This window comes from Mirounga leonina, unplaced genomic scaffold (assembly GCF_011800145.1).
Source record: "Mirounga leonina isolate KUSES-001 unplaced genomic scaffold, KU_Mleo_1.0 Mir_154, whole genome shotgun sequence".
In the NCBI taxonomy this organism is placed as follows: domain Eukaryota; kingdom Metazoa; phylum Chordata; class Mammalia; order Carnivora; family Phocidae; genus Mirounga; species Mirounga leonina.
Genome location: NW_023270389.1, coordinates 11,799,742 through 11,812,420, shown reverse-complemented (window position 1 = coordinate 11,812,420; position 12,679 = coordinate 11,799,742). Strand labels below are relative to the sequence as shown.

The window sequence follows — 12,679 nt, the reverse complement described above, 5'->3', positions numbered from 1 at the left end:
GCACCAATGTAATCTTTGCTTATAACTTAGTGGGCGCTCCTCTTGTTTATTAACTTTAAAAAGTCAGTCAGTCATGCTTTAGTTAGCATGTAAAAAGTTCGTATGAAACAGAGGCTGCTGTGGGAGCTATCAGAACACAAGGACACAATTTTAGAATCACTTATAAACAACAGATTTTTTTAAGCTTCAGGAAAAATTAAGGTAAAAGGAGAAAAATAATCAAAGAGGAGAATACAGAGATAAGAGACCACATAAAAACATACACATAGACACACATTACAGAAAAAGAGAGTATACAGAAGGTAACGATCTCTGTAACTCGTAAATACAAAATATCCTTTCAATACATCACAGCAAAGAATGTCACATTATATTATTCATAATGTGCATATTCATATATAAATGTATACTATGTTATTTCACATATAAATGTCACATATTGACATATTACCAGATGATATCTGAGTATTAGATTTTTATTAAGAGAAAACTTGAGAGGAAATTTAGTTAATTCCTCTTTTCTACGTCAAGCAGTATCTAAGACTTGGTAAAAACCTAAGAATGTACCTAAGAATGACGTACAAAATCCCACTGGTTCTTGGTAGATGCTTCTAATGCCTAATGAACTTTACTTTTTGCTAAGTATCCTCCCCCTGTAATATTAACATCCCAGATGTCTTAATCCTTCCCTCAGCAGAAATGCTGGCAGTTAGAACATGAAGAAGCCATCTGTTAGCCCTGTCTCTACTTAAACTTATTTTGTCAGTTTTTTGAATGAGCCTTATTTTCTAGTCTTTCCTGAAAACTAGGTCTGTTTTAGTATACAGAATTAAAACTTGGTAAAATTCCAGTGAGGGTAGTTATAGTTTTAAAATTAAATTATAGTTTTAAAGATTTAAACATTTAAAAAACTATCAGGCTGTTGTCTGTGAATTACGCTAATATAGTATATGATACTGACTAAATCAAATGTTAAGTTTTATAGAAAAATCGGTGGGCACAGTACATCTAGGAGTATTTCCAAATTTAACAATACACACAACCTAAAAAGAATACACACACACAACCTAGATTATAAGTAGCAAATTTCTTCACGAACATAATTCCAATAAAACTACCATTTAAAATAGTTCAGGAAAAATAATAGGAGGAGTTAGCATTTCAAATGTCCTTGTGAACACTAATAATGTATTTTGCTGAAAGACCTAACACCTTTTATTCATGACTTTTATATGCCTAACTTCTAAAAGTCTATCACTCTTTTAATGTAATACACTGTACTATCTGAGCACTGTGAATTGTCTAAGACTGAAGAATCACAGACCTGTTCCCCTGAAACAATACACTATATGTTAATAAAAAAAAAAAAACAGACATTCTCTTTTAAAAAAAACTATTTGAAATTTAGTAACTTAGAAAAATGTCATTGGTTGATATTCTGGCACTGGCACTAACTGCTGTGGGAATGAGCAAGCCGTAAGCAAGATGCACACTTACTACATGGGTACACAAAACCCCTGCACTTGATCTTCCCAAGGCCAGGCGGCTTACTCATGGCTTGAATGTGCTGGCTGCTATTTCCTCTGATCAGTGTGACCACAGTGACCAAGCAGGCTTTTTAAAAAGCTTGTCGTATTGTACATTCAATGTCTTACTTTAATTCCAGGACTTCGTTTTTGTTTTTCTGGGTTTTTTTTTTTTTTTTTTTTTTTTAAGAAGTTTCCCTCCCCTTCCCATTCGTAACTACTATTTACGTGCTTTCAGTGAAAATGCCTTATTTCTCTGTACTCCACGGCAGGATTTTAAAAACTTACACGACTGCTTTTAAAAGCATTCAGCTACTGATAGAATACTTCAAAAACCTAACCATAAAATATGGTTATTTGGAATGCGTGAAATAGTCTTTCAGAGTTAGATGATTTTTAAAAAGAATTTAAAATTATAATCCATTTTATAAATTCTGTAGCACAATAAATATACTTAGAGATCCCAGCATTATGGATTTAAAATCATGAAATTTCCTATATATCACTTTATTACATTATAACATATACATATTTACAATAAAGTTCACTAATTTTAAGTTGGGTGGCCAACACCATAAACATCATCCCCCAAAGTTCCCTTGTGCTTCCTGTAGTCAATCTCCAACCCCCACCGTCATCTTCTAGCAAACTCCCATCTGCTCTGTCACTGTATTTTTGCTTATTCTAGTATTTCATATAATTAAAATCATACAGGAGGTAGTCTTATTTCTGGATCTTTTCACTTAGTGTAATGCTTCTGAGATTCATTCATTTATTTATTACACAATTATTTTGTGTATCAGTAGTTCATTCCACATTGTATGGATATACCATAACTTAACCACTTATCAGTTGATGGATATTTGGGTTGTTTGCATTTTGGGCTATTATGATTAAAGCTGTTAACACTTTATTCCAAATCTATGTGAACACATGTTTTCATTCCTCCTAGAAAAACACCTAGGAGTGAGATTGCTGGATTTTATTGTACATCTCTGTTCAACATCATAGTAAACTTTTAAACTATTTTCCAAAGTTGTCGTATTAGTTGGCATTTCCATTAGCTGTGTTGGGAGTTCTGATTGTCCCACATCTTCATCAACACTTGGTGCATCAGGAGTCTTAATTTCAGTCACCCTCTTGAGAAAGAGTCTACTGTGGTTTTATTTCGCATTTCCCTAACAGTGAATGATGCTGACCACCTTTCAGGTGACATTTGCCATTTGTAAGTATATTTTTTGGTAATGTAATGGTTCAAATCTTTCGCTTTCCTTATTATATTGTTTGTCTTATTACTGAGTCATATAAATTCTTTCTTAATGTGGACTCATTTATCAAATGTAAGTTTTGAAAGAGAGGTTTGCCTCTCAGTTTCTTAACAGTTCTAAAACACAGATGTTTTGAATTTTGATGAAGTGTAATTGATCAATATTTTTCTTTTATGTTCATGCTTTCTGTGCCCTATAAAATCTTCCCCTGAATCAAGCTTTCTCCTGTGTTTTCTTCTGTAAGTTCTGTAGTTTTAGCTCTTATATTTATGTTCCACTTTGAGTTAATTTTTATATATGGCTTGAGGAAAGATTTGAGGTTCATTTTTCCCAATGTTTCTTGAACCCCAGATTTAATGCAGACATTTTATTGATACTGATTAAACATAATGTAAAAATAAGAAGTATCTTGTACTCATCTTATTTAAGCATCTCAAATTTGAATAATAAATACCTCCTCTCTTTTTAACTTTTTATTTTATAATAGTTATAGATTTACTAGGGGCACAAAAAAAAAAATGCACAACAAAGTCCCATGCACCCTTCCCACAGCCTCCCCTAATGTTGACATCTTATACAAATCAAAACCAAGAAATTAACATTGGTAAAATCCATACAGCTTATTCAAATTTCACCAATAATGCATGCACCCATATGTGTGTGCACGCAATTCTATCAAATGTGTAGCTTTTCAAAAACATCACCATGATCAAGCACTCAACTATGTATCAGCATGACTCCCTTGTGTCAACCCTTTACAGCCACACCCACCCTCCAGTCACTCACCCCTCACCTGTGACCACCACTAATCTCTTCTCTATCTCTATAATGGTGCTATTTCATGACTGTTACAAAAATGGAATCATGCAAGTACATGTCTTTTCAAGATGGGCATTTTCCACCCAGCATATTTTCCTTGCAGTTCATTCAAGTTATTGTGGGAATCAATGGTTAAGTCTTACTACTGGGGAGTAGTCCATGGTAAAGATGTACCACAGTTTGTCTAAGCATTCACCCACCGAAGGACATTCGTGTAGCTTGCAGTTTTGGCCTACTATGAATAAAGCCACTTATGAACATCCATGTAAAACCTATGCATATCTTTAACTGCCTTACTTCCTGACATACATACTGCAAAGGAACAAAGAATAGAATCTGTTTTTAAAGGATGTAAATGTTCAATTAAAACAATACACGAACACAGTCAACAAGCTCATAGAGGAGCTTTCCCAGATCCTGGCCAAAATGTAGGGTGTTACTGGGGATGCAAAAGTGTGTGTATGTGTGCATGTGAGTGGTTAGGGTAAAGACCAGGGAGGACGGCAGGGTCACCTCCCTTGTCCTGTGCAGAAGGGCAAACATTCAGTGGTGGTGTTGTTTTCTAGTGAATGATTCTTTTGTTTTATTTTTGTTATAGCAGAGAGACTAAACCCTAACCTATATTCAAAGTTTGGGAATGTTTGATAACAATTCTGTATTGCTCTAAGAGAAGTTGATTTTGTTCTCTAAATAAGATCTTTTTTACTTCTAATATGATCAATTTCACTGTTGATCACAATCCACTATAAATGCATGCATACATGTCAGATTCTAAATTTATTTTAGGCTGACCATGGAATATGCCCGCTACAATTTACAGGGAATTAGAAAAATAATACTACTCAATTAAATATGGTGATTATAAATTTCTTCGATCACTTTTGGAAGGTTTTCATGTATGTTCTATGATATGCTTCGGACAATGGTTAAAAAAAAAGGACTGACACTTCTGGATGACATGAGAAGGGAAGAAAAACGTGCAACAACAAGAAAGCTTACCAACAATAGCTGAGGGCTAAGTCCAGCTGACTCCAGAGTGTGACACATATCCTCGGTAGAGCTTTCTCCATGCAAACACTTCCAGAAAAAGAAACTACCTAGTAAAACAAAAGCAAAATGCATTAACCAATGGCTACTTACCATTTGGACTAATATTCTTCCTGAATTGCAATCCAGATCCCCAGAGAGGCAAACCAGCATGAGGAAAAAAGAAATTAATGTTTCAGTTTGCTTGATTTTAAACTTTTTTTTTTTAAATTTATTTATTTGACAGAGAGAGACACAGCGAGAGAGAGAACACAAGCAGGGGGAGTGGGAGAGGGAGAAGCAGGCTTCCCGCTGAGCAGGGAGCCCGATGCGGGGCTCGATCCCAGGACCCCAGGATCATGACCTGAGCCAAAGGCAGACACTTAATGACTGAGCCACCCAGGCACCCCAGTTTGCTTGATTTTAAAGCAGAGGGCAAATCATCACCTAACACTGTCTCTTTAGTACACGTATTAACCAATAAAACTTGTATGACATAGTGCCTACGTATCCAGAGTAGTTTTTGTTCACTGAAAAATACACATTAAATTCTTAGGTTAATTTTAAAACAAACTGAACCTTTGAGATGCTGTAAACTCCTGCCAGGCTTTCCGCCAGAAGAGGCAGGATTCAAAGAGCAGTTTTATCATTCCACCTACCTAAAGCCACATACTCCTCTTCACTTATTTTCTTTATGTTGATCACATCCTTCTCATATTCTAAATATTCCAGGAATGTTTTTACAGGTAACACACCATCCTTATCATCAGAAAATCGGACTGTAGCAGTCCTGGTTTTTTCCTCTTTGTACTTCTCTAGTAATGCCTGGAGCTTGAGCAGTTCTTTTTCATCAAGCCTCAGTAATACAGCCAAGTCCTTAAAAAAATAGGAAAAAAAAAAAAGGTTGTGAATACACCATATCTCTTCCTATGACTCTGCCATCAGGGTCAACCCCGTTATTTGAAGTGAAATGCAAGACTATAAGCAAATGATGACTTGTCAATTACTGTGACAGCTCTATTGTACTCTGCTTAAAATTTTAATCACAAATTCACGAATTGGAAGTAACTTTTACTAATCTTGAAACACTACATATTACAAGTACAATTTTTATACAATTTCATGGGAATACTCTATACTCATCTAAAATGTTTGAATTTTACTAAAGTTGCATTAATTTAGAATCAGAAAAAAATCGCCAGAGTATCAACTGCAACTCTTGTGATTCTAAGTAAACTAAAGGCCTATTTGAATGTTTATTTATTAAGCAGCATAAACACAATAAAAAATACTGAAACCAAGCCTCACTGTATCTACATATACATCCTCTATGTGGCTCTCAGGGATACAGAGGTTGAAAAGTTACGTACTGCATGGAGCCCTGGGTGTTATACGAAAACAATGAATCATGGATCACTACATCAAAAACTAATGATGTATTGTATGGTGACTAATATAACATAATAAAATTAAATTAAAAAAAAGTTAGAGACATATCCTGCCCACCTTTCAAACTATCTTTACAGACCATACGTGCAAAAACATCTCCTGATACTACTATTATTTTTCTAAATTAGGGATAAACATACACACACACACACACACACACACAAACATATGCTTAAAAAACCCTAAATTCACCATAGCAAGCAAAACTTTCTCCCCGCCACATGTTTTTAAAGACAAGTAGTAAATTGCAGAACGCTATGAACACACACCAGTAGTTCAAAGCTGTACTGAATTTATTATATATGAGCGAGCTTATATGAACTACATCCCATAGGAACAAAAATGTTTCCAGACTTGAATTTCAGTTTTACACGCACAAGATTAGCCATTCAGCCTAGAAGTGGACTATACATTTTTTGAAGGATCTAAACGAGTTCACAGCAAAATACAATTTTAACTCTTAAAAAGTGCTTCAAAAAATAATAAAGAGCAATCAGCCAACTGATAACTTTAAATTTTGTAATTTTTATCTTTACATACTGTATTGGGGCTATCAAGTGAAAATGAATTCTGTAGGGGATTACTAACGACATATACTTAACTTTCTTTGGTGAGGTAGGAAAGTTTGGATCTTATGAAAAAATTAGGCATTGGAGAATCTATGAAATATCTAGGCAGTCCTGCAGACATAATTTAGTCAACTTGAACCTTCTTATTGTTTGAAATGATTTTATACTATTGCTGAAGTAGAAAGAAAAACAAAAAGATCCTGAAAAATGGCTTTGTTGTTTATAATAGCAATCACAGAATATTATGAAGGCTGTTAAAATGCTTTATGAAATCCATCTATAATCACAAGGATAAAAAAATTGTTAGAATTTTTAAGTAGTTTCCAATAGAGAGAAAATCTCCCATTTTTCTGTTTAAAAATTTTTATTCACGTATGTATAAAAGGTTTCCACTTTAAACTTCAATTAAGTTTCAGATACACCAGATAATTTTTTATAAATATTATCAGTGACTTGACAAATCACTAAAATCACTTAAATAATAATTTTCCTTTAGATATGCGGAAGACATGAACCCTAAAGGCAAGCAGGCTGTCCACAGTCACACGGTAATCTGAGAGAAAGAGAGGACAACCTTTCTCTCTACTCTCTATTATGGAAACTATTTCTCTGTATGAAAAGTAAGAATTTTGCATACATGCCCCAGAAATTACCAATACTGCACCATAATGAAGATTACAAGGTACTGCCATTTTTTTAATGTTTTACAGAATGAGAACATAGAACATTTGCTATAATTAAACACTTTGATGTAAGACAGAATTTCTATTTAAGTATGATGTAATAGACAAGAGAACAAGCTGTATGAGTTTGTTCACAACACCACTGAACACCCAGTCTCTTCCGTTTAGCAAAATCTTTTTTTTTCTTTAAAAGAAATTAAAGTTTTGCTACTTCAGTAAACTGAATATATTTTAATTGGCAAATCTTGTCCAGTTATGTTGTCAGAAACAACCTGAAAAAATGAGTTGAGAGAAACCAAATGCTTCTAAGATAGTGAAAATGGGTTAACAATAAACTGTAATATCTTGGCATAAATAATACAAAGCACTACAGCACAGAGAGCCAGCAGGAGGTCTTATAAAGAAAACACACCTTTACCCTTCATAAAAATTCTCAATTTTCTACATCTTTACTATCAATGAAAAAATTAAAAATAATCGAAGAGATTATTTTGTATAATGAGGAATGGAATTACTCACATTATCCGAGAATGGTGTGTCTGAATGAAAATCAAGGGAATTTAACTGACAGACAGACTCATAAAGATGGAGTAATTTCAGTTTATTGGCACAAAACTGTAGCAATCCTTCGTCAACAGACTCAAGCTCTAAAAGGTGGAAGAAAAAATACATTAAAGAGATGTATTTAACAAACTTATAAAAAGGTCTTTCTTTCATTAACACTCATAGTATTTTATACTTCTCTGATGTTCTAGTCTATTAAATACTGAGATACTTAAGCTATAACAGATTACTAAGACAAAGATGATTTTTTCATCATGGAAAAATGTCCAAATTTTTTAATGAAATAAGGCATAGTACTAGTGGAGGAGGGGGTGGAGAAAAAGAAAAAAAGAGCTATCTTAGTCTAATACTCAAATTTTTTAAAAATGATCTGAAAACAGCTTTGAAAACATTCTCCCTCACCCCATAATTCATATGCCACCCATTCTGTTCACAGAGGACAGACAAATAGAAAGCTGCCTGGCTCTTGTTATGGTGGTCAAAGATACCAGAATTCAAGCACAAACTCTGGACTGTAACAGATTTATCCTCAAGGAAGGCTGGCAAAGAGACCAAAGTACAATTCTACTTAACATTCTCCATCAATCAGGCTTTTTTATTTTTCTTAAAAAAGAGAAATACTCTCTATATAATACATTCCCTCATGATAATTTAAATATTTATCATCTAATATAAAACAACTACTCTTTTAAAAGGCAGGGACTTTACCTCCAAGAGCTGGTATAGCTACAATAAAACTTAGCATATTAAATAGGTGAAATTTTTAGGAATCTCAATTATGGGTAGAACTTGAAACTGGTGATGATTTTATAGAATTCCAACAGTGGTATTTGGTTTACTTTTATCTCGTCCAGTGCAAGATAAATTCTGATTCAATAAATTTTGAGATTTCGGTAAAGCCTGGAGGGATGGGGGAGCTTTATAAACATACTATGCTTTTTAAAAGACGTATTTCTAACAAGCTGTATATACTAAAGAAATTCACTATTTTCCAAAAGTCAGCTTTCAATATGTGTTGAAAAAAAATCTCAACATTAGGATGCTTAAAGTCTTGAAAGGGGATACTATGATCTGTTTATTAAGCCACTTTAAGTTGGCTTAAAGATAAATATAAAGCTGGCTTTATATAACTAACATGACAAGCAAAAAGTCACAGCTAGACGAAGTCTGCACATTACACACTACAACTTAATTTATGTTAGGTATTGAGAATAAACTGAATTTTGCTGGGTCAGCTGGGCAGAGTACAGAGTTAAAATCCCACAGTTAGAGATGTAGTTCTTTTTCAGACAAATTTTGAACAGTAAAAAACAACCAGCAAACTCAGAGCTAATAATTTACTTAAGAGTCCAATTTTGGAAGTCCTTACTGTTCATGAGGGAAGTAGAGGAGAAAATGTGGATTCCATACAGTAACAGAACGTTAATTCAAAGTGTACTTTTTTTTTAAATCATTATCTCAGTCAAAACAAATTTAAAGAATGCTTCATCTACAGGAATCACTCTCCTTCCATAAAGCTAAGTAAAAGACAGTTTGAAAGCAAGAAAGCCCCACTGTTTTTTGCAGACCACCAGCTAACTTCCTCCCCTCATGCTGCTGCCTTTCACTCGTGTACGACTGTAACAAAATAACCACTTCTCACCATCCTATACCGGTGTCTTTCCTCAGGGTAGAAAGAGTTTTAAGAGAAATATTTACAGAAAGAAACAGTATATTCAGAGAAAGCTCAGATGAAGATCAGCTGCATACACCAAGTAGGGAATAAAAAAGTCTCCAAATACTAAAGGTATGAAATAAGTTTCCTTATTTCTTGTAGTATTTCCACATTGAAGTAACATGATGATATCATAAACAGGAATAGCTTTTTATAATCAGAATTATAAAATCTGAAGACCAGAACCTCCAATCAGTACAAACCCTATTACCTTGATTTTTTAAAGTGTCCATTAAAGTCTGAGTGATGTTTCTAAAGCAGGAAAATGGTAATCGTTCACTTGCAAAAATGCTTTCCAAGGCCTAGAAGAAAGATATTGGGCAATTCTAACAATCAGAAGGCAACGATTTTGTTTTTTAAATTTCATATTTATGCCAACACCTTCAGTACCCCAAATTTCCAAGGGAAGCTCCATAATTAAGATGTTTTCGTGTACGTACCTGAGAAGGAGAGTTGCATCATATCTATTATGCAATCAATTTCATCTCATGCACCTTATGGTGGAATGGCAAAAAATCCAGACCCAGAATGAAACAACTAGAAGGCTACTGGTATTTAACAGAATGGCCAAGATGAAACAGGGACCATGATAAAGCTATTCACCAATAAAAAGAGTGTAAGTCTACACTCCACGGCATAAATGAAAAGCAGAGGCTGTTACTGTTGTGTCAATGATGAAAGCTGACAACTTAGTTACTGTTTAATGACTGCATTTGAGCATGGCTGGGGGAATATACAGGCCATGCAAGGTATATAGATGCTCCCTACCTCACCCCACCTTCCTCTTCCTGCCCCTCCCCCAGCAGATACTTAAGAGCCTTCACCACCAATTCCAAAATCTCTCTTTATTCCTAAAGAAGCAACCATCAGAATCACCAATGGGTAGACACAGCAGTTAAAGTTCATACTTATCCTTTCATATTAGGCCATTAAACTGGCTTTTTATTGATAAGACTAAATAATTTCAAAAGTTGGCTGAGAATGTACCATGAGACAAAGACTGTAACACAACCACCTGTGTGTGTGTGTGTGTGTGTGTGTGTAGGTAAGAAATGGGGCTCTAAGGGTGGCTCAAGAGGGTGGTCAAGCCCATGATGAGGCAACTACATGGTGGATATAAAGAAAGTGACTGAAAAAGGCAAATACCCAGCAAAACGCAATTGTCTCTGTTCTGTCTACCACTTGCCTATTTATTCATTCTTCCAAAGCCTGAACTGTTTTTTCCCTTTAGTGTTAAAAACAATACACAACTTGAACTATGAGCTTTTCCAGCATTTTTTATAAAATTCATAGTTTCACACACAATTCAGTAGTATAATAATTTTTAAAAAGGTCAAGAAGACAGTCTGTAGTATGCTGAACTTTTCCAATTTTGCTGTTCCATGAAGTAAGACAAGAAAGATGGTATCAAAATGAGAAGCCCTGTTTGGGTTATAACCCTCCCTTTCTACCACAGGTTCTCTAAACTACCTCTCTTGGATGCCCACCTTGTCATAGGAATGTCATCTTTCATTAACTGAGACTTTGTCCTGAGAAAGAGGAGAACCAATTAGCCCTGTCAGCAGAATGGAAAGCTTGATTAGAAGTCACAGGGACTTGGGTGCCTGGGTGGCTCAGTCAGTTAAGCATCTGACTCTTGATTTCAGCTCAGGTCAGGATCTCACAGTTGTGAAATCGAGCCCTGTGTAGGGGTATGCACTGGGCATGGAGCCCTGCTTAAGTTTCTCTCTCCCTCTCCCTCTGCCCCTCCGCACTCTTCTTCTCTTAAAAAAAAAAAAAAAAAAAAAAAGTCACAGGGACTTGCCAGTTCTACAATAAAACAATAAAAAGTATTTTTTTTAAAAATGACTGCTACAGTAAAATAAAAGGGAATAAAAAGAAATCAATATTCACTAAATTTTTACTCCCACATATCTAGCATTATTTTAGTTGTTGTGGATTATGAAATTGATGTATTTGGTGAGGTCCCTACTTGGAGGAGCTTAAAAGAGGTAAAAAGGAAAAAATTGGTGAGCTAGGATTCATGTACAAGAAATAATTAGAGAACAAGTAGCCATTAGCTAACCAGTTCTGACTAAAAGCAGAGTAGGAGTTCAGAGGTATCCATAGGGATTGAAGTGTTGTGTAAGAATTTAAAGAGTTAGAACTTTGGGCGCCTGGGTGGCTCAGTTGGTTAAGCGGCTGCCTTCATCTCAGGTCATGATCCCAGGGTCCTGGGATCAAGCCCTGCATCGGGCTCCCTGCTCATCAGGGAGCCTGCTTCTCCCTCTCCCTCTGCCTGCCGGCCCCCTTCTTGAGCTCTCTGCCAAATAAATAAATAAAATCTTAAAAAAAAAAAAAAGAATTTATAGAGTTAGAACTTGAGCAGCATTATGAGGGGTTTGGAGAAGAGGGTGCGAGTAAAAGAAATCACAGTGAGTTGTCATATTAGAACCACAAACCTGGCAAAAAGCAACAAGTCTGCCAATACCATGGGATGCTGAGGCTGTGGAGGAACAGGCCCTCTTACATGGTACAAGTGGGAACATACATTAGTGCAAGTATTTTGAGAAGCAATCTTTCATCAACTAGTATAGCTAGAGAAGCTCAGTACACTACAATTCCCCTCTTAGGTACAAACTCAAGAGAAGCTCTCGCATATGTGCACCTGGGAACATAAAGATACGTAGTATCCTATGTACAAGGATAATCACAGTATCACTGTAATAGAAAAAACTGGAAACAACTCTAAATGCCCTCTGACAGGAGGAGAGTGAACCAAGCATAGCAGACACGGTACATGGCACTGTAGCTGCAGGCATCAACAGGGACGTCTCAAAGAAACATACTGTTGAAGGAATGAAGTCACAGGAAGGAGACACGGAGCATGACTCCAGTGACACGAAGTTTTAAAAGGCAGAACATGCATCGACATTCTAAAGGAGCTATACAGAAGTAATACAACTATAAAAAGCAAAAGAGGGACACATAGGGCTCTTCAGAGTTCGTGGTAACATTCTATTTCCTAAGGTGGGTGGTCACACATATGTGTTCATTATTCTTCTTTATTCTGAGTATATGT

The 12,679-nt window shown here is 35.4% G+C and overlaps 1 protein-coding gene across 5 annotated transcripts in view; it reads right to left on the bottom strand.

Moving 5' to 3' along the window:
* The window catches only part of RAB3GAP2 (RAB3 GTPase activating non-catalytic protein subunit 2), a 96,652-nt gene that overhangs the window by 25,121 nt on the left and 58,852 nt on the right, over positions 1 to 12,679 (bottom strand). For all 5 annotated transcript variants that reach the window (XM_035010096.1, XM_035010097.1, XM_035010099.1 and 2 more), the window contains 4 exons: positions 9,830 to 9,920; positions 7,860 to 7,987; positions 5,299 to 5,515; positions 4,613 to 4,710 (listed from right to left, as the gene is read on the bottom strand). In XM_035010096.1, coding sequence (XP_034865987.1) covers positions 4,613 to 4,710; positions 5,299 to 5,515; positions 7,860 to 7,987; positions 9,830 to 9,920 — 534 coding nt within the window. The remainder of the gene's footprint in view (positions 1 to 4,612; positions 4,711 to 5,298; positions 5,516 to 7,859; positions 7,988 to 9,829; positions 9,921 to 12,679) is intronic.